Here is a 26,137-nt window from a genome sequence, read left to right as displayed (position 1 = left end):
TCGTTACAAAATAAATCAAAATCTAATTAAAGCTAATATTGACGTTCAGAAAAATCAACAATTCAATTCCAAATATCTAATTTTAGAAATAAAATTAAGGATTTAGACCTGAAATTTAACCTACCCAGATGGGTGGTCACCCATTTTATTCGCACACATTTAAAAGTCCAAACTCTATAATGACTCATGAATCATATGAATAATGAAGGAAATGAAAGCTTTTGTTTTTAAATTGATAACGTTATTACAGGTGTGTTGCACATGATAAACCCCATATGGGATCTGCAGTGGCATGAAAAGAACGGCTCTAGTCCACCCATTCATGCCAAAAAAAGCTAATAATACGACATCGTTTAGAATCTTTCCATGGTCAAGCAAAGCCATCTCAATTCTCACCCACTTGCCTTTGTAGAAAGCTCCTCTGTCGTGGGCTCAGCAGCAAAAGCTGAATTAACTAGATCATCTTTCTCAGAGACAAATTAGATTTTCTTGTTGGGAAACGCTGAACTAACTCATCTTCCTCGGAGGCAAAATTAGTTCCTAAAGATCAAAGCTTGTTCAGATTCTGTCTCAATCAAGAGGTAGGTATTCCAGCTTCTATTTCTTTTGCGCATTTGGTTTCTGATTCTCTCGTTTTCTTTCTTTGATTTGATTCTCTCTATCAATTGTTATCATCTTCTATCATATATGAGCAGTATGTTACTACCCTTTACCTCTTTGTTGTTTAATTCGATCAGTTTCCTGTTTTGATGTATTAATTTGATCACTTTTCAAGTCTTGATGAAGTATGCAATGCAACTTCTCTGACCGTTTCTTTTATTTTTTTAACTTCCCTCTTCATGAAAAGATTATATCTTTAAGATCAAATTCGGTTTTTAAAGGACAGTTATTTTTCATTTGCTTGGGTAGATAATGGACTTGGGTTTTGATTACTAATTAATGTTGAAAAAGTAACTGAATGTTTTTCTGGTACTTGAATTTATTATCTGGGAATGGAATTCTTGATCATTGCATAAATTTGGTCAGCTTCTAAAATAACATGTTCTAGATTTTTGACAGATATCTTGCTGCTATTCATTTGAGGCAGACTTTTTTCTTTAAGTTTGGATATGAAAGATATTTGGTTTGTGATTGTTAGGTTTCAATATTGGACTAAACATAGAGATTTTGCATATTGGAGTACTCCTTCCTATTATTAACATTTCAATTCCAATGACATATCTACAAAACTGATTGACAAAGCTCAATTTTTGAGTGAGAGAATGGATTCGGTCAGTAATGGGAATCAAAAAGGAGAAACTGAGGAATCAAATGGTGCTAAACTCCAGGGTCATATCCCTCTCAACATTTCAGCATCTAGAAGGACCCTCTTGGGCAATGAAAATTTGCAAAGGAATCTCCAAGACAGCTCAACTGCCCATCCCAATAAAATAAAATTTCTTAAATTTGGCTCTGCATCTGCCAAATTCAAGCGGTTGGCTCAGGATAGAGATGAGATGTCACGCTCAGTGGCTTCTTCAAGTAGCCATGGTCTTCGCGAACGCATGAAGGAGATTGATTGGGCTTTTCTGATGAAAACAAGCAAAGAATGGATCCGGGATCCAATGAACATGGCCCTCTTTGTTTGGATCGTGTGTGTTGCTATTTCAGGTGCAATTCTGTTCCTAGTCATGACTGGAATGTTAAATGGTGTGTTGCCAAAGAAGTCACAGAGAAATGCGTGGTTTGAAGTAAATAATCAAATACTCAATGCATTGTTCACTCTAATGTGCCTTTACCAGCATCCAAAACGGTTCTACCACCTTGTACTTCTCTGTAGATGGAAACCGGAGGACATTTCTAGACTCAGAAAGATTTACTGCAAAAATGGGATCTACAAGCCCCATGAGTGGGCACACATGATGGTTGTTGTTATTCTACTCCATGTGAATTGTTTTGCTCAATATGCACTGTGTGGTCTAAATTTGGGGTACAAGAGATCTGAGCGACCTGCCATAGGAGTTGGAATATGTATATCTTTTGCAATAGCTGCACCTGCAATTGCTGGGGTATACACCATTATTAGTCCCCTTGGGAGGGATTATTCTGAATTTGATGAGGAAGCACAGCATCAAATTACTGCTGGTGAGGGTAAGAGGCCAGAGCAGTTAAGAAGAAAATCATTAGAAAAGAGATATTCCTTTGCAACAAGAGATGAAGGAAGTGTTGAGACTAGACCACAATGGAGTGGAGGGATCCTTGATTTTTGGGATGACATCTCTCTGGCATATCTATCGCTCTTCTGTAGTTTTTGTGTCTTTGGATGGAATATGGAGAGGCTTGGATTTGGAAACATGTATGTTCATATTGCAACCTTTCTCCTCTTTTGTATGGCTCCTTTCTGGATTTTCAACTTGGCTGCCATTAATATTGATAATGAGACTGTCAGGGAAGCTTTAGGAGTTACTGGTATTATTCTTTGTGCATTTGGTTTGCTATATGGTGGCTTCTGGAGGATTCAAATGAGAAAAAGATTTAATTTGCCAACTTATACCTTCTGTTTTGGTGAACCAGCAGTTTCTGATTGCACGTTGTGGCTATGTTGTTGTTGGTGCTCCCTAGCACAGGAAGTTCGAACTACGAATTCTTATGACATTGTGGAAGATAAGTTTTACAGGAAACACGTGGACAGTAGTAACTATCTGCAGCCTTCACCTCGTGAAGATGTTTCAGGCCCAAGTTCTCCATTAGGCAACAACCGTAGCCCATCCAAGACTTTGATAGCTAATTCTCCAAGTCCTAGCAGAGTTTCAAATGAGTACAGGCAGCTTTTTACTGTAAAAGAAGAGTCTTCTGCAGGAGGCAAGGATGAGACTATGACTCCGCCATCTCCAACATTGATAGAAAGAGAAGCCACTTAGCTGGAACGCAATTTAGATAGCATTCTTATATACTGGTAATGATTTGATGTGGAATGGCAATGTATATTTATGATGTATCATGAGTGACTCCGATACAATACATACCTAAATCTTTTACAAATAGTAGTTTTCCTCTTCAAAGATTTTGCATTTTGAACAAATTTACTTTCATATGGGTCTATGTCAAGATTAAGTTTTTGAGGAAATACTTTACTCTCAGGGACATTATTTTCTGATAGCAATCTGTTTGGTCTGTAAAGCAGCAGATATGTTATTTAAGATAAATAAGGGATCTGTGCACCAAATAAAGATTTAAGTTCAAATTTGAGGAAATCCTTTACTCTGAGCATTGTTTTCTGATAGCAATCTGTTTGGTCTGGAAAGCAGTAGATCTGTGATTTAAGAAGAGTATAAGACCTGTATACCTGGTAGTTTTTCGCCTTTTCAGTTTATGTAAATTTTTTCCCCTTTTGTTGGGTAATGTTTGAAAATTATTGTATGCTTGAGTATTTTTATTATTATTAGATTTTTTATTGGCTTGCTATCATAATGTACAAGCTTGCAAATGAAGGTATGGTGAAAAGAAATATGTCTGTAGTTTAGATCTTCAATATGAGTTAATGTGTAGCTATTGCGTGCTTGGTAAGGTTATCAAAGAGATGATATTATGAGAGTCATGTTCCATAAAAATGAAGCAGGAATGCAGGATGACAGGTCGTGCTTCAATTGATTGCTGTCAACTACAAAATAAAAATGTACTTGTGCATGTGTGTGGGTGTGTAAAGGTGGGGACATAAGATGGAATTTGGCATATGTTGTAGCTATATCTTACTCTAGAATTTGGATTATATTCATGTGTCTGAATCCACATTCCTGGAATGAATTTTTGAACTTTTTTGTGTACCTCGTTCTTACTTTTTATGTTTTGGTAAATTAGTTTTCCTTGCAGAAAAAAAATAAAAATCTCCAACGAATGAAGTGCAAGTTTCTAAGCAAAACTGTTGTGATTTGGATCTGGTCTGCGGTCTGCCAACTGATGGTCCACCTTGATTTGTTGGTTGATCAGAGTATAAGCTGTATTCTGTTTATTATCAAAATATTCAATTTAAGACGTTTGCAATGTCTTGCAAATTTTCTGATGTACTTAAATCTGAACGCAATGATCATCAGGCTGGCATTGGCTTGGTCATCCCTTTTAGTAATAGAACTTGAAACTTGTTTGTTTTAGACTTTTTGAACAAATGATCTGCTTTATGCTTTTCCTTTTTTATGTTATTTTTATTTTATAGTCTTAGTTCTATTTTATTTTTAGTTTGTAATTGGTTTTTGGTTTCTTGATCATTCTTGTCAAAGTTTGTACAATTCAATTTTGTAGAGTGATTTATTTGTCATAGCATCATTGCAATTCTGCTATAATCTTGTTTGGCCCAAAACTTGGAGTTAGTCATCAGATATTCTGGTTCATTTGGAACATCAGTTTGTAAACTCTATTTGCAGATGTTATTTCTCTGATGAAATGAATCCTAACATCTAAATCAAATAAAAACCTTTCACCTCAAATATCACTGTTTGCTGATTTTATATATTCGATGATCAGCCTGTTTTTATTCAGATTGCAGTTTTCATTTGTCTTTTTATGATTTCATAATCTAATTTTCATCTACTTTGATGCTTGCAGTTCTGGAGATGCACTATGATAAGAAATAGTAATCCCTTGCCTGATTTAGTAAGAGACGCACTGTTACTTGTGTGTAGCTGTAACTATTTGTTAGATATTATTGATAAACATTTCATGTCAGCTACTTTCAACCATGTTCATATGTGCATATACAGTCATCCACACACATAAATACACAGGTAGTCATATATGCACAGATGGATTAAATTTTTTTAATAATGGAGTTGTTACTTTGTCAAATGATGATATGGGCCACTAAGTGTTGGTGGTATTGATTTCCCTTATTTGCAGATTCCTGAAAAGGTTGATCTTCCTGTTTAATTTAGGTATGGATAGATCATTTTCTGAAATAGGTCGCTATCACAGCCAACATTTCAAGCTTCTATTATTGTGCGCATTATGGAGCAGGCTAAGCAACAATAAGGCCTTGTCATCCCATCAGGTTAAGACTTCATTGTTCATTCGTTTTATCATTACTGTGATGTATTATCTGATGCAAATGATATATGTATTCTCTTTTCTTTTCCTGAAAATTCTGAGGCTACGAGTAGTAGGTTATAATGCAATGTAATGTAATAAAATATTCTATTTGAAATTAATAGAGGATTTGATTACATTACATTTTATTACGCTGTACCAAACATAGTATAAGAATTGCAGGGTATTTTTTAATTCTGAGTACTTTATGGAGGTTATTAATACAGGTAAAACTAAATGGTGAGTATTTATGTGGCTCAGAGTTAATGCTTAGTAGAAGATAGTGCATAAACTAATATATGAAGTAGACGATTGTGGCTTCATGGTCTTCTGTCACAACCGAAAGTGAACTCCTTGTAGTGCCTTTCTCTACAATCGGTATATGACTTTGAAAATTGTGAAGCAGGCCTAGATTTGATTTGACTTGGCTAGGAACCTGTCTGTTGCAAAAGTATTAAAAAAAGCTAAGCTGAAGTCACATTCATCTGGTTTTTGGAGGAACTTGTATTGGCAAGATTTAAATTCTAAGCTGGAAATGTCTGTTTAAGACAGGGACACAATTCAAGAACCCTTTTGGTTTAATAAAACAAAATTTCATATTTGTTGGTTTGTGTTTAATAATATAGTACAGATTTTAGTTAGTGGTTAGTTACATGATTGAACGAGAGAAATTTTTTAATCTTTTTGTCATTTTTAATAAGTTTTCTGCACTCATTTGTTTCTTGGTGCACAAGCATGCAGTAATAGCAGATTACCACCTGCTGTTCTTGTATCTTTTCTCTGCTTTTCTCATATTTTACTGGAAAATTCATTTTTAAATGTTGTAGATTTTTCATTCTTTATATTTACAGGCGTATTGTTTTGGCAGGAACGATTTAATGGAAAAGTGGTTTGATTGGTCCACAAATTGACAACATTTACCACTCATCGAGCACTCAGAAAGATTAAAGTTTATGATGATGAGGTATGCAAAGAATGGTAATGAAAGCCATTTCAGGAAAAGACAAATGGAAGATCTCATGGCTCCACGCATGCTTGAAAGGTCATTAACACATAGTTTTCTCAGGTAGGCAAGTTATTGGCAAAGTTAGGAAGCAGTAGCCATGTTTCTATACGCCAAAATAGCACGTTAGAATTGGTCATTGATAGGCAGTGCTTATTATCTGTTATCATGTGAGGAAGCTAGAGGTTTTATTAAGCGCTCCTATAGCACATGCTCCCTCTCACACAGTGAAATGTGATCCACGTCCCATAATTATTGGGAATGACTGAAAATTTATAAGTATATTCTCTTTCACAGTGAAATGAGACCCACATCCCATAATTCTTGAGATAAACTGAAAATTTGTGAGTATATAATATACTAGAAATTAGTGCACTTGGCATTATCCAATAAATTTTCAGGAAAAGTTAGGTATATTACTTCATTGCACCTAATTTAGTAAATGTCCATTATAATTTCCCTTTAGGGTAGTGGAAAATGATGCTTACCCAATGCCTAATTCATTTCTACCTATGAAAACAGTTTAATTTTTTTATTATAAATATTTTTTTATGTTGTTTATTTGATCACCTATTCTTTTTTTAGTGATTGAATGTTAGGTATGGAGAGGACAGATAGCCTATTTGGTATTGAGTTTAAGTTTAGAGAGCGTAAACTGTTTTTTTAAATAAATTATTATTTTAAATATCATTAAAAAATTAATTTGAAAAAAAAAATATTTTATTATTTTAATATTTTTATGATTAAAATTTATTAAATTTAATATTTTTTAATTAATATACTTAAAAAAGTAATTTTTTTTAACAGTAATATTAAACAGGTCTATATTAATGAACATAATTAGATGACTTTATAGTTTAAAAATAATTTCAACATTAATTTAATTGATTTAGTCATATTTAATGAGGGAAACGATTTTAATTTAATTTGAGTTAATAAATTATTAATCAATTTTTATCTCGATTTAATTAAAAAATATATTTAATAATTTAATTAAAAAAAAATAACTATCATGGCCCAGCAGGCCCTGTTTGAAAATTCAACCTTAATGGTGTCACTTTACACGTCATAAATAATTTAGGAGTAGGGACAGGTAAAGAAGAGATGGTAGCCGTAGGATTATGATCGTAAGTCAAAAAGAAGCATTTAGTGGCAATTTGATATGTCCAGTCTGGCAACTCAAACTTTATCTTACAAATTTTTTGTCTTCCATTTATGCCCTATTTTGGAATTTTAAATTTTCCCCCTAAAGTGTCTGCATTCATCAATCAGTCAATTATCTGTAGCACCCAATAGCTGGTTTTTATTTTTTATTGATTAAGTTTTTAATTTTATCTATATAATAAGATATTAAATATATAAATCGTAACTTAATTTCGTTGATCTTTTATCAATTTTTACATTGATTTAAGTATTCGTTTTATTGCTTTAAAAAAGTAAGTAGTCTTGGTATGCAAAAAGTAGTATAAGAATATCCCATCATAAATATTAAAAAAAAAAAACATCATCCATTAATTTATGAATATTAAAATTAAAATTTTAAAATATTTTAATAGATTGAAATTTTAATTTACTTATTTTTATTTCTAATTGAACTTATCATTTTAAAGACAAAATTAATAAATTAATGGGCTTTTTACACTTTAATATTGGAATTATCCATTTAAAAATGTTTCATACTCTTAAAAGATATAAAGAAGAAAAAGAAAAATAGACTGCGAAAACAAAAGGCTAGCAAGAGTAGAAGGAATCTCCTTCGAAGTTGATGCGCACTTTGTGTAGCTGACCCGTTTGCTTTTGTGTCATTGTGGACCACACCGATGGATGTTGAATAACGGGAGAAGCAAAAAAAATAGAGCAGAAAATTTTTCAAAGGATTTTTTTTTTTAATTTTTGGTAATTTGGGAGAGAATGAAAAAGAAAATTGAGATAAAGGAGAAAATTGATTAGTTTGTGATTTTATCTTCATGAAGTAATCTTTCTCTATTTGTAAATTTTCCCATTTTTCTTTTTATCCAAATATACAAAACTCATATTTATTGTTAGAAAAGTTTTATGGTTTTTTTTTTAATTTAAAATAAACTAAATTTACTTTGTTTTTAAAAACTAATAATGAATTTAAAAAATTATAAATATAAAATTAAATTTATTTACAGGTTATCCATTAAATTCAACAAGTAATTCATTAAACATAGAAAATGTTAAAATAACTAAAGTAGTATAAAAATTACACAAACACACCCACATACTTTACTGAAAATAATATCATTTTATAAAATTATTGTGAGTTATAAAGTGAAAATTTATGTTATAGTATTATAATTTCCACAATATCTTAAAATTTACTGTAAAATGTTATAATTTTAATTAAAATTAAAATTTTTAAATATGAAATATTAGATGATAATATTTTATTTAATTTTATCTATAATTAATATTTTTATAATATTATAAAAAAAATTTAACTATATATTTTATTTTACATTAAATAAGTTTATTTTTTCTATTAAGTTAGTTAATTTTTTTATAATTAACTACTTTACAAAAATAATATTATTTTACAAAAATATTGTGAGTTAAGTTATAAAATTGAGTTAAGTTATAAAATTACGTTAAATTATCACATATTCTGCAACATATTAAAATTTGTAATAAAAAATTATAATTTTAATTAAAATTGAAAATTTTAAATATGAAATATTAGATAATATTTTATTTAGTTTTTCTGTAATTAATATTTTTATAATATTACCAAAAAAATATTATATGTGTATTTTATTTTACGTGAAACAAGTTTAATTTTTTCATAAAGTTAGTCAATTTTGCATAATTAACTCCTTTATAAAAAAGAGTAAAATTTTACGAAAATATTGTGAGTTAGTTAGCATCACATTTTCTACAACATTTTAAAATTTACTTTAAAATGTTATAATTTAAGTTAAAATTAAAAATTCTAAATATGTAAGGTTAGATGATAATATTTTATTTAATTTTATTTATAATTAATATTTTTATATTTTTAAAAAAAATTTATATATATATACACACACGTGAAATAAGTTCACGTTGTCTTCTGTTAAGGTAGTTAGTTTTCTATAATTCATCACGTCTTCTATTAAGTTAGTTTTTTGTAATTTATTATTTTACGAAAAATAGTATTAGTTTAAAAAAATATTGTGAATTAAGTTAATATAAAATCATGTTAAAACATTTACAATTTTTGCAATATCATAAATTTTGCCATAAAATGTTATAATTTTAATTAAAAAATAAAAATTTTAAATGGTCTTTTCTTGTGTTAGTCAATTTTCGTATAGTATTATTTAAAAAAAAAATATTGTGAGTTGAGTTAATGTAAAATTACTTAAAATATTACAATTTTTACAATATCTTAAAATTTGTTATAAAATATTATAAATTTAATTAAAATTAAAAATTTTAAATGTGAAATATTAAATGATAATATTTAATTTAATTTAATGATGATCAATTTCAAATATTTCTGAATTTATTTAAAATAATTTTTATATTTGTAAATAAATAATAAGTCATTTTATAAAATTAATAATTGTATATACTTTTTAAATAATTGTAAAGTGAGTGATTCCTTTCTCATAATGTGAATTCTAGAATTTAACCCTCAGCTTAACTAAGGGAAGCTATAGTCCTTGCCTCAACAAAATCACTTCTTTATACCTTCAAAATAATGGGATGATGAATTATACCAACTGAGGATTGAAGGCACCTTGTTGTCATTAGGCTCCCAAAGTTGGAAATATAACTTCATTATTAAAAATTTAAATATTAATTTTGAAATTTTAAATTAATAATTATTTTCCTTAAAAATTAAAATTTATTAAAGTAACAATTGAATAAGTTGTATTGTATATTTAAATATTAAATTAATAAAAAAAATACACACATATATAGATTAACGCTTGCTTCGCTGTTTCTCCTCTTCTTGACCCGTCTCCTCCTAAACCCATCCAATCGCACAGTGCCACGTCATTCAAAACTCCAACTCCGAATCAACCTAGAGGCAGAGGATCAAAACCCCACCTTCATCTCCGTCTCTATATAAGCCCTCCTTCTCCACTCAAGACCTTCACCAGTTCCTTCTGGTTCTTCTCTATCATCACATTTTCTCTTTTTGTTTGTATCTCTCTAGAACGTTCTGTTCTTTTTCTCTCTCTAAAGCTTATTCTCGAACTGGCTAACTCACAGGAAATTCTGGAAGAATCTTCAAGAAAGAACCAAGAGGTGGTTCTTGCCCTCTATGAGGCCTTAAGATCTCGAGACGTGGACACTGTACACCAGATCCTCGCCTCCGACCTCGAGTGGTGGTTCCATGGCCCGCCGTCTCACCAGTATATGATGCGCCTTCTCACTGGCTCGGAAAAAGTTGGGAAAAGCTCCTCTACTGGTACGTTTGAGTTCAACCCTGAATTCATCAGGTCCTTTGGATCGATCGTGATTGCTGAAGGGTGCGATTCTAGCCGCTCCATTTCTTGGGTTCACGCGTGGACAGTCACGGATGGGATAATCACCCAAGTCAGAGAGTACTTCAACACTTCACTCACTGTTACTCGTCTTGGTAACCAAGAATCTGAGCCATCTGATTGTTCATCTCCGTCTTCATCATCGTCATCTTCATCGGCGGAGATAACTCCCGTGCATTGCCCGTCCATTTGGGAGAGCAGACTCTCCAGTCAGTTCGGAAAGTCAGTGCCTGGTCTAGTCCTAGCAATCTAAGTCAAAATCAGCCATCTCTGTTTCTGATCAGGTGCAGGCGTTAGTACTATAATATATAGTAGTGGAATAAAGGAAACGCTGCACGTGTCTCTTTTATCCGAACAGAGATGTAAGCTACTAAGGGCTTGTTTGTTTTGGTTTGCAATTTCTTGTTTCAGTTCTTTTCTGTGACCTAGCAGGTTGAATGTCGATGTGTCTCTGTTTGTAATGTGGTGTTTTCATTATATAATAAGGAATTATGCTTTTATTATACCATTGAGTTATAAATTTGAGATTTTATAATTTAAAAATAATTAAAATATTTTCATACAATTTAATACCTATATTTAGCATTGAAATTATTTTTTAAAATAAAAAATCTGTTTTTCTAAATAAAAAAATCTGCTGAAAAAACAGTTTAAAAAATTATTTTATTATTTTAATATTTTTATAATTAAAATTTATTAAATTTAATTTTAAATTATTTTTAATATGTTTAAAAAAATAATTTTATCATCAATAATTTTAGTAATATTAAATTAACCCTTAATGAAATTTAGGCTTAATAAATGATTAAGCATTTGTCATTTCTTTTAAGTTTTGTGGGTAGTGTTTTCTAGTTGTGTGCAGTTTGCCCTTTTGCATTAGTAGAATTGATGGGCAGGGGCAGGTAGATAAGAGGTAGGACTCCAAACAACTCCTAAAATGCCAAAGATGATGTCATCTTGAAATGGTGGCTTTTGTCCTTATCCCATGGAAATAAATTGTTGATATTTCCTGCTTGTCGGCTGACTTTTTGACTCCCTACCTTTTAAGAAGGGAGTAATTAGAGTTGATGCTTTGTTTTTTTTTTGTTTAAAAAAAAAAAAAAAGTGGATGGATTAGTTCCATCGTATTAGCTAGGGTCCACTGTTGGCATAAGCGTGCACCCGCACATCGAAACCATTTGTTATATGTCATTGATCACATCGCTTGATCGCATGTTAGGTATGAACATCATGGAATTACGGTGGGTGCCCACATATATGATGTCAGCTCCTGTGGGTCCTATAAAATCATATCCTAAAATAAAATAAAATAAAATATTTTACAGAAGTTACAAATTTTGATTTTGATTTATCTTTATTGTCAAAACTCACAATATTAAAATTTTTTAATATAAAATTTAAAATAATTAAAGTTTAAATTATTTATAGAATTAAAAATTAGTCTAATAATTTATATAATTTGATTTAAAAGTAAACTATTTAAATTAATTAAATTTTAATGCAAAATTTAAATAAACTAAAATAATTTAAATCCATTTAAAATGTCGAATAATTTAATTTTTTTTAATTATAAAAATAGAATACACACATAATAATTAAAGATAATTTGATATATTAATAAAAATACAGTAATTTTATTAAGATCTTTCTTTTTATGTAAACGTTAAGCGCATATATTTTATATTTAATATAAAATCTCGAAAGATTAATATCTGAGTAAGTCCCCTCACTTACGGATTTCAATCAGGTCACACCGGGATGCTCATTGGACTCCCCTCAAGGTCTGTTTTGAATAATTTGACTTTAATATATTAAAAGCTAAATTAAAATATTTCATAATCTATATAATAAGTTGAAATCTCCAACTTTACTCATTTGTCAACTTATATAATCTTATATTTTCTGTCATAAATTTTAGGATAATTTTTTTTCATTTTTTTATGTACTTTGTTTTTATTTTTTAAATTTATATAATATTAATTAAAGTTGAATTTAAAATTTTATATAATTGACGAATGAACAAACAAATACAAGTTGGATTTGAAGTATTCGATTCACATGTCAAAACAATAATAATAATAATAATAATAATAATAATAATAATAATAATAATAATAAAAGAAATAGAGAATATATTATATAAACTATAGATTTAGTGGATAGAGACATTTATAATTCAATGAACATAGCTTAAAAATATGAGAATTATTTCTTCTTAATTAAACACAGACCAGCCATATTTTTCTGATTTAAACGTGTCTTTAAGCTTAAAATTTTAATATGGCACGCATCTCATCGTCATTATTAAAACCTTTAAAATCTAGTCTTATTATAAATTTTTTATTTTTAGTTGAAAAATACAATCTCATCTGTTTTTAAATCTCAATTAAAGGTAGAAATAATAATATAAATATTACATTATTAAATAATATAAATATATAAAATAATATTTTAATTAAAATTAAAATACTAAACCATACTTTAAAAATCGCTGTCGAACGGTGTCAAAAATTTAAGGCAGAGCACATTCTTTGTCATTTTTATATTCTTTTGGCGGCCGTTGTTCTCAAACCATGGGCAGTGATAATGATCAAAAGAATCAAAATATACCTAAAAGAAAGGTATATTCTATAGCAATTAATTGACCATACAGAAATTGAAAATATTAATGTTGGTCTAGTTGGGATTGTTCCTTGTCAATTCTAGGCATTCTTGCAATCCAATTACTTGCTTAAAAAATTTTAAAAAAAAATTGATTTGTAGCTTATATTTATCAATCAAGTTAAAATAGTAAAATAATAATTTTATACTAATTTGATATATTTAACAATATATGATTATATGTATATTCTTGTATGTAAGATCAACTTTGTACATGATTATATATGGTCATCAAACAAAAGGCAAAAAGCAGGAGAATATATATATTGAAGGTGGTGAGGAATGTTGGCCAATACAAGAAAGTGTCTAAAGAACAATTTCATGTAGTGTATGATTTCAATATACTCAAGAATATATGTATATATATATATATATATATATATACTATTCTACATATAGTTTCTTGATATGTGACATCGAATATGCCACCATCAATTCTTTCTCTCCTTATTGATAGTGCATGCCATGCAAAACAACACAGTCTTTCTCTCTCTCTCTCTGCGTATTTTGATTGAATATTATGATAAGAAGATCAAATATATAAGTGGAAGTGGTTAGCTTTAATATCAGAACAGTGGGAAAGTTGAACCAGCAAAAGGGGATGGGGACCATTTGTAAATGTGCAGAAAATGGTCTTTGATTTGAGATGCTGAAGGCTACCCTTTTTTCCTTTCGCTTTCTTTTGCTAGAATCCATCAACTTTTCCTTCAACTACTAGGAATTTATTTATCTTGTGGATATTTGGAGGAATCATGTTGAATAGTTAAATATATATATATTTTTGCAAATTATTTACTTTCAATAATATCTAAATTGATATTTAAAAAAATGATATTGAAAAGACTCTATACTCCTTGTTTTAGGGCTTCTTACTTTTTCTTTCAATTTTGTCAAATATCAATCTTTTTATAAAGTTCATCTAGTGTGTGTAAAGCGACATCCATGATAATTGATTGATGAATGATCTTGGAAATCTGCCATAAATTAATAGATATTATCACCCTGTTAATATGGAAGATTCTTGTTGGTTTCCTTGTAGTTTCTGTGCAAATCTTGCCACGTCATTTTCTTGCCATTTCTTTAACATTTCTAGTTGTTCTGTTATCAAGTAAATGCCAATTTACAAGTTTTTTTTTTTTTTTTAGTGGATACACTTAGTTGCTAGTCTTGCACTAATTACACGCCAACATTAATTAGATAACAGAAAACAAGAATACTAATCATGGATAGGTTAGCTTCTGCAGTTGATTGTGATTTAAGAATATATATACATATATAAGATAGAGGAGATGAACTTGAACATGGCTGGAGTTTTTTTTATGCTATTAATTGCTAAGATTCTTAACAATTGATTATCTTTAGTTTTGTGATCCAATTAGATTAGCACTTTAAGGTGGAAGATTAATTAAGAAGTTAAGCTTTGTTTATTTCGTGAAAAATAATTTATATATAAAAAATATTTTGATATTTGATTGTAAGTTTGTTTCGTAAAAAATAATTTATGTATAAAAGATATTTTCTAAAAAGTATTTTTCATTAAAATATTTTTTAATATTTTATTATAATATTGGACTAATGGTATGTGTTTAATCTTTTTGAAAAAGTAAGTCATTTTTCATTTTTTATACTTTGATAATCTTATTAAAATATAAAAACACTCATATATATATATATATATATATATATATATATATATATATATATATATATATATATATATATATATATATGTATGTGTGTGTGCGCGCGCGTGCGCGGGCGCGCGTGTGTTTTATATTTTAATAAGATTATGAAAGTATAAAAAATGAGAAATGATTACTTCTTTGAAAAAAAATCATTTTTCTTAAAAATATTTTAATTTTTTCTTTAATTAAGAAAATATTTTTTGTGAATTTATTTTTTTTAAGTGTTACAAAATTAAAAACTATAAAAAAATATTTTTCATAAAATAAACAGAGTTTTAATATAACATATCATCAATTTTTCTAAAAGATATAGTCAATTTTTCTTGGAGTAAAAAGTTCAATTACAGAGCAAACCAGCAAGAAAAATAAGTTAATTATGTTCCCACCTTATTTCACTTTCCATCTATTTTATAGATTGATTGATGATGATGAAATTGTGCTTTTCACCTCCATTTGCCAACTCCTTTCACCTATTGAAACCATGATCAAGAAAACTGGTTTTCTGTACCTTTTTGTCCAAACTATGGGTTTCTTAGGAAAATGGAAGACAATGCAGCAAAAAGAAATAAAAGGAAATTAACAAGGATAGATGTTGTCCCAATTGGTTTGGGATACAGAAGGAGGTCTAAATATAAGAATTTTGAAGATTCTCTCTTCTTTAGTTAGCTTTTAAGGTTGAATTAGACCTGATTCATTTTTTTTTACATGGTATTAAATTATACTCTTATTTCAGTGTGGAGCCAACTGTTCATACTTCAGATGTTCATGCTTAAATACAAGGAGGTGTATTATTTCACATCAATTTTAGATAAGGCAAAATGTCTTTTTATCCATTTGTTTGATAGAAGGAAAGGGAAAGAAAATAATGTCTTGAGAAGAAAATGGTGTTTTAAGAACAGCAGCCCATATTGTTTCTGCTCCATTCTGGCTGTGTATGGTAAGCAATCTTGAGTTCACATATTGGCCCATATAAGATAAGACCCCAAGAAATTATTCATTGCATTTGACTAGGATGTAATTTATAATAATTATATTATTTCTCAAAATTATTTACAATCTAAGAAAAAATAAATAAACATTATGTGAATGCTCAAGATAAATAAAAAAAAAAGGAAAAAACAAAAACTTAGATGAAGAGAGAGTTATGGGGTGTCATTCTCATCAAGAACTACTAGTAATGCCACAATAAATGCATAATCTACCTCTGGATATATTTTAACCCTGTATTTTTCCTTCCCCTTGTAGAAGCTTTCCAATGTGAAATTATGTTTTACCTGTAGTAATTTTCACATTGGACAATAAATCATATCAATATTATCATAAAAATTTCTAATATTAAGAACTTTAAATGATATTTTTTTAGCAAAATACAATGGAAAAAAAAGGTTTTAATTAATATTTTTAAACACTTTATTTTCTTGTAATTTTACAAAATTAAATTTCTAAGGAAAAGTTAAATTATTAGGTAAATTATAATTTAATCTCTAAGATTTGATGAAATTTATAACTTAATCTTCATAGTTTAAAGGTCAAACAATTTAGCTATTCTATCATTAAAATCATTGTTAATCTCCTGTTAAATTTAATAAAAATGATCAAAATGCTCTTAACGTTATTTTTAAATTAATATAAAGAAGGATAAAAGAGAATGGTACCTCTGCAAGAAGCCTATGGCCTTTGAAAACTTTGAAGGACAAAGAAGTGTAAGATCCAATAACAAGAAAATCAGGGACTTTTTTCTTGCAATTTTCCAAGAAAACATGAAGCTCTTTTTTAATCTGGAAAGGATGGGATTGTTGTACACTGAACACAATGTTATCTTCATCTGTAGTATCACCTTCATAAGCCTTCCATTTATGCCAAAGTGTAATTATCTATAAAAGAAAAATAAAATCATCAAATTCTTGAATAATTTACACTAAATTATGATAATGTTTTATTAAATTTATAAATGAATAATTAATTACCTTTCCTCTCAGTGTGAGAATAGGAAAACCTGAAGGATCTCTCATAATTCTTTTCATCTTCAAGTTCCAGACACCACCATCTATTTGAAGGAGGAGATTTCCACTTTGATCAAAAACTTCAAATTGTGCATAACATAGTTTTTTAATCTTCTTCTTGACAAACAACTCCATAGGATAAGGGTAGCAATAACCATCCCCAACAACACTAACAGGAGAAGCCCCAAAATTCCAGCAAGAAAGAGAGAGTTCCATTGAAATGCCTCAAGAAAGCTTAAGCTTGTGGAATTCAAGGAATATACAACAAAAACAGAGAATTTTCTTTTCTTTTCTTTTCTTTTCTTTTCTTTTTCTTTATGTTTTGCAACTAAATTTTATGTTTGGGAAATTTCTTCCAATTTTCTACAATTTTGCAGAGTTTTCCTATTGAATTTACCATTTCTTTTTTTTTTTTTGTTTTTTTTTCCTTCTCTGTAAATTAATGGAGATTAGCTGTTGGGATTCTGAATTTTTATTTTCCTTTTTTATAAACGAATTCAATGGTTGTTACAGTTTGGATGAATGTTGGAGAGCAAATTTCGTTCTTTGATAGCTATAAAAAATTATATTTGTAAGTTTTAATTTAATGATATTACAGTCGTTTGGAACAGGGATTGCACATCTGCTATTACAATTAGGAACCAACTGGGCCTGACTTTCTCCGGCCCACGAACATGAACAGTTTGATTTCTATTTCCAAGAAGCTTTGCTTGGATCTCCACGCTGGATAACGCACGAAATCACAGTCAGGCCAATGCTCTAAGTACTGCTATTTCGCGTCTCAGGAATCTAAAGAGCTCTAAAGGTAGAAGAAAGAAAGATATAGAGAGTTCTGAAATCTCCGCCACCACGAAAGCCGGATAAGAAATTTGGTAAAAAGAGGAAAGCTAGTAAACTAACCATAGCGGAAAAGCAAGTTCACATTGGCTCTCTCTTTCTTTAATGGGGAAGATTTTCCCTTCCGCTGGGAAACTCCAAGAACTCAACAAAATAGTCTCTTCCCACAAGCCTAAACGCTCAAAAGCAGTGCCTATCATTCCCTTCATGCCAAGACAGGTCCGTTTTGACTTCGAGCCACTCAAGTTGAGAAAGATGGAGGTCCGTTTTAATCGGGTGCCACTTTCTCAGGTTGTGTCTGAGTGCACGAAACGGTGGTTTCAAGATACACTCAAGGAGGCCAAAGCTGGTGATATTGCCATGCAAGTTCTTGTGGGTCAGATGTATTATAATGGCTATGGTGTTTCTAAAAACGTCCAAAAGGTTCAATTTTTAATCGTTTGTTGTTTTATTTATTATTTTTTTTTCCATTAAAATGTTGGGTTTAGGATTCTGGGTTTGGTCTGTTTTGTTGGGTTTTTCATGTATTTATCATTGCATTGAGTTGGGTTACAAGACACACGCATGGCTTTTCCATTTCAAGGTTTATTAAGATAGCAAGATTGGAGTTTTGGAATGATTATGTTTTGTTTATAGAGGAGAGAAAGCAAGGTTCAATTTAAGCCAGATAGTGTTTGACTCTAAGTTTTTTTTTTTTTTTTGATTTCTAATTCTGTGTATGTAGCATCTAGCATGTTAGGTTTTGTATTTCTGCTTGGTTGCTGCCTAAATTGGGAAGAGAAAGGATTTATTAGATCTTTCAATGGTTGCATGGTCTATATTGCATTTTCTTCCCTAGATAAATGAAGACTAATGACTCAAGGTTGTTTAATACTTGTATTGAGGATGGAATTTCTGTTAATTTAATCGCACATAAAAGAACTGTACAATAACAAAAATTTGGGTTTACTGGAATTACAGAGAACTCACTGGAATCCTATTGAATATTAGGATTTTCATTGTTTCTGTTGGCAATTAGAACAAAATTTACCCATTTCCTTATGTCGATTAATCTTCTATTTCCTTGATCTTAACAAATAAAGGTGTGAGAAATATTACAGCTTTCTTAATTGGTATATATTATAGAAGTTTTGTTATATTCCTATCTTATTCAAGACTAAAAGGAAGCATTAGTTAATAACTTAATATGTTTTCATCTTGACAAATCAGCAGTATTTTAGTGGATGATAAATTAGCATTGTGTATACTCAGGTTTAATCATCCTTAGCATTGTACCACATTATATTTTTGGGTAGTGAACTATGTTCTTTTTCTTGTGTTTAAGGGCCATGATTGGATTAATAAAGCTTCCAAGAGTCGAGCTTCAGCGCGGAAAGTGAGTGATAAACGTCCAGGTATGTGCACTCTCCTTCTGTTGGTTAGATCCTTGATTATTTTCCATTTTTTTAAATTGAGTTTTATGTTGTTTCCTTAGCTTATAATGCAAGTGACTCAGATTCAGATGAAGAAAAGGGAGATGCAAGTAAGAACCGATAGTTATTGTCATTGAAATTACAAATGAGAAGCTGAGGTGAACTTTTACTGTTCTTATTGCTTATTTACTAATTGCTTTTAATTGATTGTAAGTCCTTTGATGTGGCTGTTCCAAAGTCCATTTTTAGTGTTACTTAGCATAAAAGTTCTTTGTGGATGCATACTCTTTTTTCATGCTTCAGCAAAAGTCTTGTTATGCAGTTTTGTTATGTACAATACCTTATGGTTTTTTAAAACCACTGAGAAATGAAAATTTTCCAAGACAGGCCACTGTGTGCAACTGCTAGGTCAGCATAGCTAACATAATCAACTGTTTGTGTTTTTCTTTATTTTAGGTAGTTTTAGAGTGTACCCTTTATCAACTTTTGTATTGTGGCAATTAAAGAATCAGGATTTATAGTTGCATTTTACTTCCAATAGGTAAGAAGAAAGTATGAAGTGGCATTAGAATTTTGCGTTTCATGAACAACTGTTATTATATTCCTACTCGAATGATCTAGCAAGCTCTGAATGATCTCTCAGCATGCACTGAACCATGTTTATTGTTTTTGGCAGCATATTCTTAAGTGTACTTCGTCACATTAAAGCTGTCCAGAGGCTGACTATATCTTTTTGATCTCTCAAAACTTATTTGATTTAGTTGTCTTTGCATTCCTTAAGCTCTATATATGTTTACCTGTGGTGATTCTATTCAAATAAATATGAAGTTTTTGGTCCTCATCAATTTGTTTTTGCTCATTTTCTTCTGTTTTCAATTGTTTCTCTGAGATGTTGCGAATGACCAGAGTGTTGAATAAGAGAATATTTGTGGACATCATGTTGATTGGCAAAGTTCCATGGACATGTTATAGTTACATCAGCATTGAAGGAACAAACAGGGATATGTAATTTGTGCTAATTATGTTGACATTTTCATTCTAGCAAAGATGATCAGTCGGCCTTTCCAATCTTTAACAGAGGATTTAGATTTTTGATACACTATTAATTACAACATAAATAATGTTGGCTAGCTATTTGCAGGTAAAGCTTCTAAGATGTGTGCCTTATTTTCTATATTCTAGCAGTCTCGGGTCTTGAGTACATATCATCGGCCTGGTTTTGGTCATGCATGCTCAGTTTGATTCAGGGCAAACATAAGTCACAGTTGCCTACATGGTCAACTAAGAAAAGGTCATCTGCCTTCCCTTCTGTCCTTCCTCCATTCCCATGGCTTCTCAGGATTTGATGAAGCCCATAAGCCTACACGTTTTGCTCGAGCCTCTTTCTCCCACTAATGAAAGATATATCAAGAACGGTTTACAGTTTACATATGAAGTGAAGGAATGAACAAAGGCATCATGTTTACTTACCGATGCCAGTTCGAAGCGCTGGTCATAAGCAGTATAATGCCATGCAAGCCCTTTCTTTAGCATTACTTCCTATCATAGACAAAGCAATCTATATTGTTCTTGCTCAATTAGGTCTCAAGATCTATTTTAGTTAAAGGCAGTACCTGTGCAAATATGCCATTGCAATATACATCTCCAACACAGCGGCCATACCGATCTTCGCCATAGACAAAGATTCTTAGACACTTGCCCTGGACAAGCTTAACTAGCTCCTCCTGTGCCTCTTTTCCATACGGCATTGAACTCTCTGGTGCATCTATTCCCCTGTACTCTTTCCAATCCGATAACCATTAATCTTTGAAACGAGACACCAAGATTTAGGAAGGGTTCTTGTAAATAGATGTCACCTTAGTCGAATGCGATACTTTCGAGCAAGAATCTCTTCATTTTGAACATCAATTACCCTGTAGGAAGGATAGAATCATATACCAATGGTTTGAACAGAATTTAAACAATGGTAGATAGATAACCAACCGGTATCCAGAGTTGATAATTTTCTTGTGTAGTGCATCTGCTCTATCATAGTTCCTCTCAGCACGCGCCTTGGATCTTTGAACAGCTGCCATTTGAACATCTCTTGGAACACACGATGACTCCCTTGGATCAGCAGTGCTAACGTAGACAGAAATTGTGTCTCCATCAGGCACAGCTTTTGCATCCACCTAAATCAATCAAATGTATTTTATCAGAACAAACCCATCTTCAAGTTCAAGATAATTATAAAACTTGAGGAGTTTTAAGAGGTTTTTGTCATAACTGGTAGAGTCTGCAGCTCAAACTTGACCCCCTCTGGCAATGTTGTTGGGACACCAGTAGAAGGTGCAACAAGAGTATGAGGGAGCGGGAGACCATAGAAAGACAATAAACCCTATAATCAAAAGAAGCAACAATCTTTCTTGCATTAATGAAAAAAATATGTTATGATCATCTTCCTTAAATCCTAGTGCTTGTAATGATATACCTCAACATCTGCCTTTTTATGTCTTGCCAAGGTCTGAATAACAAGCCTAGCAGCTTGTTCTGGTGTTTTTGGTGGAGGCTTTGCTTCTCTCCATGCCTCCAATAGCTTTCTATACCTTCATAGATTTCCAAAGTTGACAGATCACAAATAGGAGATGGTGATTACAGCTAATTTTCATGCATTTTTGAAAACCCCAGTGAAACTCATGAAAATCAATTCTTTAAACTACAACTTAAATCATCATCAAAGACTAGAAAGATTGTGGTAATAATTACCAATTAGCTTGAGCCTTCTTGGAAGAGACAACACATTCGCTAAGCCGTTGGGGAACCTTACAAAACAAAACCCAGAAAAATTCATTTAACTTCAAAGGGTTGAAAGTCAACTAAGCCAAAATTTCCAAAGGGTCCTCAAATTTAACAAAGAAACAAGACAAAGGAATACCTGAGAGGTGATCTCAAAGTGAAACAAATCCTGTGCAAGAGTTGAAACTCCGACGGTGGCCGTAGACAAACCATGAGGTCCCAACGATTCAGAGTCCCCTGTTGTAGTAGGCTTGCAAAAATGTCCATATAGGAACCCCAATACATTTCCCATTTTGGGGTTTGGTCAAATAGTATGATTTTTAGATAAGTTGGGAAATTGAGGAGCTGAAAATAAGCGAAGGCTTTTCTGTTTGGGTCTCGGAAGAGAAAAGAGGAAAAAGAAGGAAAAATCAGTTGGCGTTTCTGGTAAGCAATGTCAAAGAGAAGGAAACAACGGAGCAGAAGGCAGGACACGTGGCAAATTGTGAATTGGTTAAGAGTCATGAACTGTTCTGAGTTTTATTAACGTTTTTAGGAATCTTAACGTGTCTGTTGCAGGCTGAAAAGGGTACACAAGGAGAAAAAGGAGGCGAAGTTTTTCTGAGTATTTTAGGCGTATGCATGTAGAGAATAGAATCCTTTGGCAAATGATGGTTTACCAGGATGACAATTGTTTTATCTTATCTGAATCAGGGGAAACTTACTCTGCTCCACCGTGACAGGAAAATTCTCGTCTCGACCTTGTAAAAAACAAAGAGAGTGATCTCCGCCTCCAACTCACCTTGCTGCCATTTCTAGTAGTTCAGCCTTCCACCGTCCTAATTGTCTGGTGGCTTTACTTGCTTTAATCCTATAAACGAAACAATGGCTTATCATGCATTGGCTTCCATGGGCTTTTTTCTTAAGAAGTATTTGCAATTAGCAATATAGGACTAAACCAATCCTTTAGATTCCATATGTTTTAATGTTGATGTTGAGGTGAAGAGCCTCAAATGAACATGCCTAGAAAATAATAGGCTTGCAAATTTCCTGGACTCGCTAGATAAAGTGAGATCGAGGAAAACTACATGGAATTATTGTAATTCGTAAACTTTCGAAGAAAAATTATTAATAATGAGAGTCTCATTTTTTTTACTAAACAGTATTTGATTATGCTGTAGATCATTTCATGATTATTTATTCTAAATATATCATGTTAATGTAGCGCATAGAAGTGTATCTTTAAACACTAGATTGCCCATAAATGGGATATAATGTGCAATCATCTTCTCATAAAACACTAGATTTGATGTTGAGACATGGGATTGTAAAAACATTTTCAGCTTTGCAAGTGTTTAGATGAATATCATCTAATCCTTTCTGCAAGCAACAGCAACGTGTTTGATTTTACCCTATGGTAACAAAACTAAAGAATAAAACCCAGAATATCGAGTATGAACAAACTAATGCTTGAAGAAAACCTCTCATCTGTCACAATCAAACAAAGCAGGGTCGTGATTTTTTCGTACCTTGTATATTGAGGTTATGCTCTTGGTGGGTTAGTGTTCATCTCACTCAAATTTCATTAGCTCTGGTTCAAACTCTCCAAGTAATGGGTAAGTAAGTTACTTCTGGGAAGTAAACTTTCTAGGATTCTCAACCAATCAAGCTAGATTTACATTAGCCCAACCAAACAAGATTTTCATCAATAGAATGGCTAATGTAAGAACCTGAAGCAGTCTTTTTAAAATTCTTTTTGATTGATTTTGAAGCTAAATTTGATGGTTAAATTTGGGAACAGATAGTAGAACTGAAAATTGGTTTACAATGGAAGTAATGCATAAAGAAAATCTTGAAGGCCATCAAGAAAATTCAACGTAAACATGAGACATCTATCTTCAACTTCATGTCATTAATTTTCCTAACAATCGATCATCAAGCTCATTTTTTTTTATGAAATTAATTTGCTTTTATTATGAAATGAAGTGAAAGTTTAGAGATTACAAGATTCTACACAAAGCTTGAAACCCATATTAACAACTAGATAATATGGAAGTCAGGACTCAGAGTACAAAACAACTTCAAAGCAACCCGACTGGATCATCTGCAAACTCGTCGAAACATATACTCTACCTCGGTTGCTGAATCTTCCGTTGTCTCACTTTCACATTCACAATCTTGGGTGCCTTCTCCATATACCTCGTTGCCTGAGCCAGCTGAGCTCGACCCTTTTGCCTTTTCATCACTCCCACTGAACCCAAATCCCTGCTTCGCTCGTTTTTCTCCGCTGTGCAATAAAATCAAGAAAGAAAGAGTTACAGGTTTAGATCAGCGAGTCAGAAGAGATTCGAAAGAAAGAAGAAACGAAATTACGTTTGTGGATGCAAGTATCATGGACGTAGAGGTCGAAGAGGAGAGAATCGAGGTCGTAAACATCGTTGGTAAGAGATTCAATTTGGCGGTCGAATACGCGTTTTATTGCCATTATATCGGGATTCACTGCTGATGCGTAGTACGTTGTGTCGATTATTGCCATTATATCTCTTTTTTCTTTTTCTATGCAATGCTCCACCATTGCCACTCTGAAACAAAGAAAAATGAAAAAAATAATCTGATCTTGAAAGCAGAGAGAGAGAGAGAGAGAGAGAGAGAGAGATTGGTGAGTTCTTGAAAAACAGCTGATTTGGAAACTGTGGATGATGTGAAGTATTATCTACCGTTCTTCAATAAATTTGAAAATGGCCTTGGAGTTGGATATTATTACAGAAATGACATATCTTTTAAATATGAAAGTGATTAATATTTATTGGTACAAAGTGGATTATGAAACTTGAAAATATGAATAATTAGCTTTTATCATACACATTATAAAGGGAATTTAGATTTTTATATTATATTTTTTCTTGTTAATTTGTAAGAATTAATAAATGATGAAAATGCTTTTTATTTTTAATTTTTTTAAAATTTTTAATTTTTCTAATTGATTCTAAATTAAAAAAAATTGTCAATTTATTCAAATAAAAATAGGTTGAGGGCATTAATGGAAGAGGAAAATTAGTAAGTGAAAAAGTAATCTTTTATGTAAAATGGATAACACGTCATTGCTGTCGTCCGTAACTCTCAGTAGTCTTTCTAGACTAGTTCACTGTGCAGTACCTGACAGTCAATTTTCTTTCATTTTTTCTATACCAATATTAAGATTTTATATGATAGGTACAATGAATACCCAAAACAAAGCAAAATGGAGCAATTATATATATATATATATATAAAAGATAATTTGTGTTCAACTCAGTGGGATGGTCTTATCACACTTCAATTTAATTTTATGGACTAGTATGATGAATGAATTTTAATTTAATTTAATAAAAATTATTATAATTTAAAATTAAAAATTTTTAAATTAATTTATTAATTATTTTATAAATAAAATTATTTAACTAATTATTATTGATGAAGAAAAATAGATAAAAAAAAGAGATTTGACAATGAGAGAGATAGCTAGATATTTTTTATGTATTTTAATTTTTTTTGTTAAAGAAATTAATAAAATAAAATAATTTTATTTATAAAATAGTTGATATGTCAGCAGATTAATCTGAAAAATTTTTATTTTCTAGTTACAGTAACTTTTATAAAATCAAATTTAAATTTAGTGAGTTTTATGAAAAAAATTAAAGTTTAGTGACTTTTATAAAATACTTATAAAATTGAGTAATTGCGTGTGATATTTATCTCTATATATATAATTCTTAATTTATTTTAGAATAAATTATAATTTAGTTTTTGAGATTTGACAAAACATATAATTTAATCTCCTCTTCTAATTTTTTATTTAATTGATTGTTAATTATAATTAAAGTGACTAAAATACCCTTAATTTTATAATTTCTAATCAAAATAATTTAACTCCTAAATTTTTGTATTATAAATAAAATAGTTCTTGGATTTAAATTATTTTGTTTATAATATGAAATATCAAGGAATAAATTATTTAAACTAAAAAACTTTTTAATTATTTTTACTATAATTAATAGTAAATTAGATGAAAATTTGATGTTAGGATTAAATTCTAGATTTTATTAAATTTTAGGAACTAAATTACTTACTTTTAAAAGTATAGTAACTAAATTATAAGTTTTGTGAGGACTATTGTTTACTCTTTATTTTATAAGTTTCAAATTTACTAGATGACTCTTAAACCAAAAAAAAAAAAATTTTAATTTAT

General features: G+C 30.6%; 6 protein-coding genes across 20 annotated transcripts; 3 read left to right on the top strand and 3 right to left on the bottom strand.

Annotated features, from left to right (window-relative positions):
- Positions 1 to 314: 314 nt before the first annotated feature.
- LOC110670811 (uncharacterized) lies at positions 315 to 6,360 on the top strand. 8 transcript variants are annotated; one of them, XR_009143139.1, is made up of 6 exons: positions 315 to 581; positions 1,139 to 2,448; positions 2,557 to 2,935; positions 4,579 to 4,626; positions 4,905 to 5,020; positions 5,924 to 6,360. XR_009143139.1 is itself a non-coding variant. In XM_058133801.1 (2 exons), exon 2 carries the CDS (start codon positions 1,263 to 1,265, stop codon positions 2,898 to 2,900), a length of 1,638 nt encoding a protein of 545 aa, XP_057989784.1. In that variant the 5' UTR covers positions 325 to 581; positions 1,139 to 1,262; the 3' UTR covers positions 2,901 to 3,233. The 8 variants fall into 8 exon arrangements, 1 of the variants encoding a protein (XP_057989784.1); XR_009143138.1 differs by having other exon boundaries at positions 2,554 to 2,935; XR_009143137.1 differs by having other exon boundaries at positions 321 to 581; positions 1,243 to 2,935.
- A 3,784-nt stretch (positions 6,361 to 10,144) lies between these two features.
- Positions 10,145 to 11,055, top strand: LOC110670816 (wound-induced protein 1). Its single transcript, XM_021833079.2, has one exon. The coding sequence runs from the start codon at positions 10,430 to 10,432 to the stop codon at positions 10,808 to 10,810; it is 381 nt and encodes a 126-aa protein (XP_021688771.2). The 5' UTR covers positions 10,145 to 10,429; the 3' UTR covers positions 10,811 to 11,055.
- A 4,448-nt stretch (positions 11,056 to 15,503) lies between these two features.
- On the bottom strand, positions 15,504 to 17,122 carry LOC110670813 (protein LURP-one-related 14). The gene is made up of 3 exons (XM_021833072.2): positions 16,871 to 17,122; positions 16,559 to 16,777; positions 15,504 to 16,177 (listed from the first exon to the last, which is right to left on the bottom strand). The coding sequence occupies exons 1-3, from the start codon at positions 17,120 to 17,122 to the stop codon at positions 16,046 to 16,048; spliced, it is 603 nt and encodes a 200-aa protein (XP_021688764.2). The 3' UTR covers positions 15,504 to 16,045.
- A 726-nt stretch (positions 17,123 to 17,848) lies between these two features.
- Positions 17,849 to 20,230, top strand: LOC110670814 (uncharacterized). Of its 8 annotated transcripts, XR_002497963.2 has the most exons (5): positions 17,849 to 18,166; positions 19,068 to 19,137; positions 19,218 to 19,313; positions 19,697 to 19,747; positions 19,832 to 20,000. XR_002497963.2 is itself a non-coding variant. In XM_021833078.2 (4 exons), the coding sequence occupies exons 1-3, from the start codon at positions 17,849 to 17,851 to the stop codon at positions 19,277 to 19,279; spliced, it is 450 nt and encodes a 149-aa protein (XP_021688770.2). In that variant the 3' UTR covers positions 19,280 to 19,313; positions 20,062 to 20,230. The 8 variants fall into 8 exon arrangements, 5 of the variants coding, with proteins under 5 accessions (XP_021688770.2, XP_021688768.2, XP_021688767.2 ...); XM_021833078.2 differs by lacking the exons at positions 19,697 to 19,747; positions 19,832 to 20,000 and adding an exon at positions 20,062 to 20,230; XM_021833076.2 differs by lacking the exon at positions 19,697 to 19,747.
- Positions 20,158 to 22,486, bottom strand: LOC110670812 (staphylococcal-like nuclease CAN2). Its single transcript, XM_021833071.2, has 9 exons — positions 22,070 to 22,486; positions 21,901 to 21,956; positions 21,626 to 21,740; positions 21,422 to 21,532; positions 21,139 to 21,326; positions 21,012 to 21,068; positions 20,769 to 20,928; positions 20,626 to 20,694; positions 20,158 to 20,546 (listed from the first exon to the last, which is right to left on the bottom strand). The coding sequence occupies exons 1-9, from the start codon at positions 22,220 to 22,222 to the stop codon at positions 20,448 to 20,450; spliced, it is 1,008 nt and encodes a 335-aa protein (XP_021688763.1). The 5' UTR covers positions 22,223 to 22,486; the 3' UTR covers positions 20,158 to 20,447.
- Positions 22,487 to 23,853: 1,367 nt separating this feature from the next.
- Positions 23,854 to 24,591, bottom strand: LOC110670778 (protein EARLY RESPONSIVE TO DEHYDRATION 15). The gene is made up of 2 exons (XM_021832953.2): positions 24,283 to 24,591; positions 23,854 to 24,196 (listed from the first exon to the last, which is right to left on the bottom strand). The coding sequence occupies exons 1-2, from the start codon at positions 24,482 to 24,484 to the stop codon at positions 24,039 to 24,041; spliced, it is 360 nt and encodes a 119-aa protein (XP_021688645.2). The 5' UTR covers positions 24,485 to 24,591; the 3' UTR covers positions 23,854 to 24,038.
- Between the last annotated feature and the right edge of the window lie 1,546 nt (positions 24,592 to 26,137).

This window comes from Hevea brasiliensis, chromosome 14, assembly GCF_030052815.1.
Source record: "Hevea brasiliensis isolate MT/VB/25A 57/8 chromosome 14, ASM3005281v1, whole genome shotgun sequence".
NCBI classification, from domain to species: Eukaryota; Viridiplantae; Streptophyta; class Magnoliopsida; order Malpighiales; family Euphorbiaceae; genus Hevea; species Hevea brasiliensis.
This window is presented reverse-complemented; position numbering and strand designations above follow the sequence as displayed.

What these genes read in the sequence shown, in the direction of transcription:
- LOC110670811 (XM_058133801.1), top strand. Translation starts at nt 1,263, where the DNA reads ATGGATTCGGTCAGTAATGGGAATCAAAAAGGAGAAACTGAGGAATCA.
- LOC110670816 (XM_021833079.2), top strand. Translation starts at nt 10,430, where the DNA reads ATGATGCGCCTTCTCACTGGCTCGGAAAAAGTTGGGAAAAGCTCCTCT.
- LOC110670813 (XM_021833072.2), bottom strand. Translation starts at nt 17,122, where the DNA reads ATGGAACTCTCTCTTTCTTGCTGGAATTTTGGGGCTTCTCCTGTTAGT. An exon ending in TTCTCACACTGAGAGGAAAG is followed by an intron (nt 16,778 to 16,870) that starts GTAATTAATTAT and finishes TTTCTTTTATAG; the next exon opens with ATAATTACACTTTGGCATAA. An exon ending in GCCATAGGCTTCTTGCAGAG is followed by an intron (nt 16,178 to 16,558) that starts GTACCATTCTCT and finishes AAATTACTACAG; the next exon opens with GTAAAACATAATTTCACATT.
- LOC110670814 (XM_058133787.1), top strand. Translation starts at nt 17,849, where the DNA reads ATGGGGAAGATTTTCCCTTCCGCTGGGAAACTCCAAGAACTCAACAAA. An exon ending in TTTCTAAAAACGTCCAAAAG is followed by an intron (nt 18,167 to 19,067) that starts GTTCAATTTTTA and finishes CTTGTGTTTAAG; the next exon opens with GGCCATGATTGGATTAATAA.
- LOC110670812 (XM_021833071.2), bottom strand. Translation starts at nt 22,222, where the DNA reads ATGGGAAATGTATTGGGGTTCCTATATGGACATTTTTGCAAGCCTACT. An exon ending in ATTATCAACTCTGGATACCG is followed by an intron (nt 21,069 to 21,138) that starts GTTGGTTATCTA and finishes TCCTTCCTACAG; the next exon opens with GGTAATTGATGTTCAAAATG. An exon ending in GCAATGGCATATTTGCACAG is followed by an intron (nt 20,695 to 20,768) that starts GTACTGCCTTTA and finishes TGTCTATGATAG; the next exon opens with GAAGTAATGCTAAAGAAAGG.
- LOC110670778 (XM_021832953.2), bottom strand. Translation starts at nt 24,484, where the DNA reads ATGGTGGAGCATTGCATAGAAAAAGAAAAAAGAGATATAATGGCAATA. An exon ending in TGATACTTGCATCCACAAAC is followed by an intron (nt 24,197 to 24,282) that starts GTAATTTCGTTT and finishes TTTATTGCACAG; the next exon opens with CGGAGAAAAACGAGCGAAGC.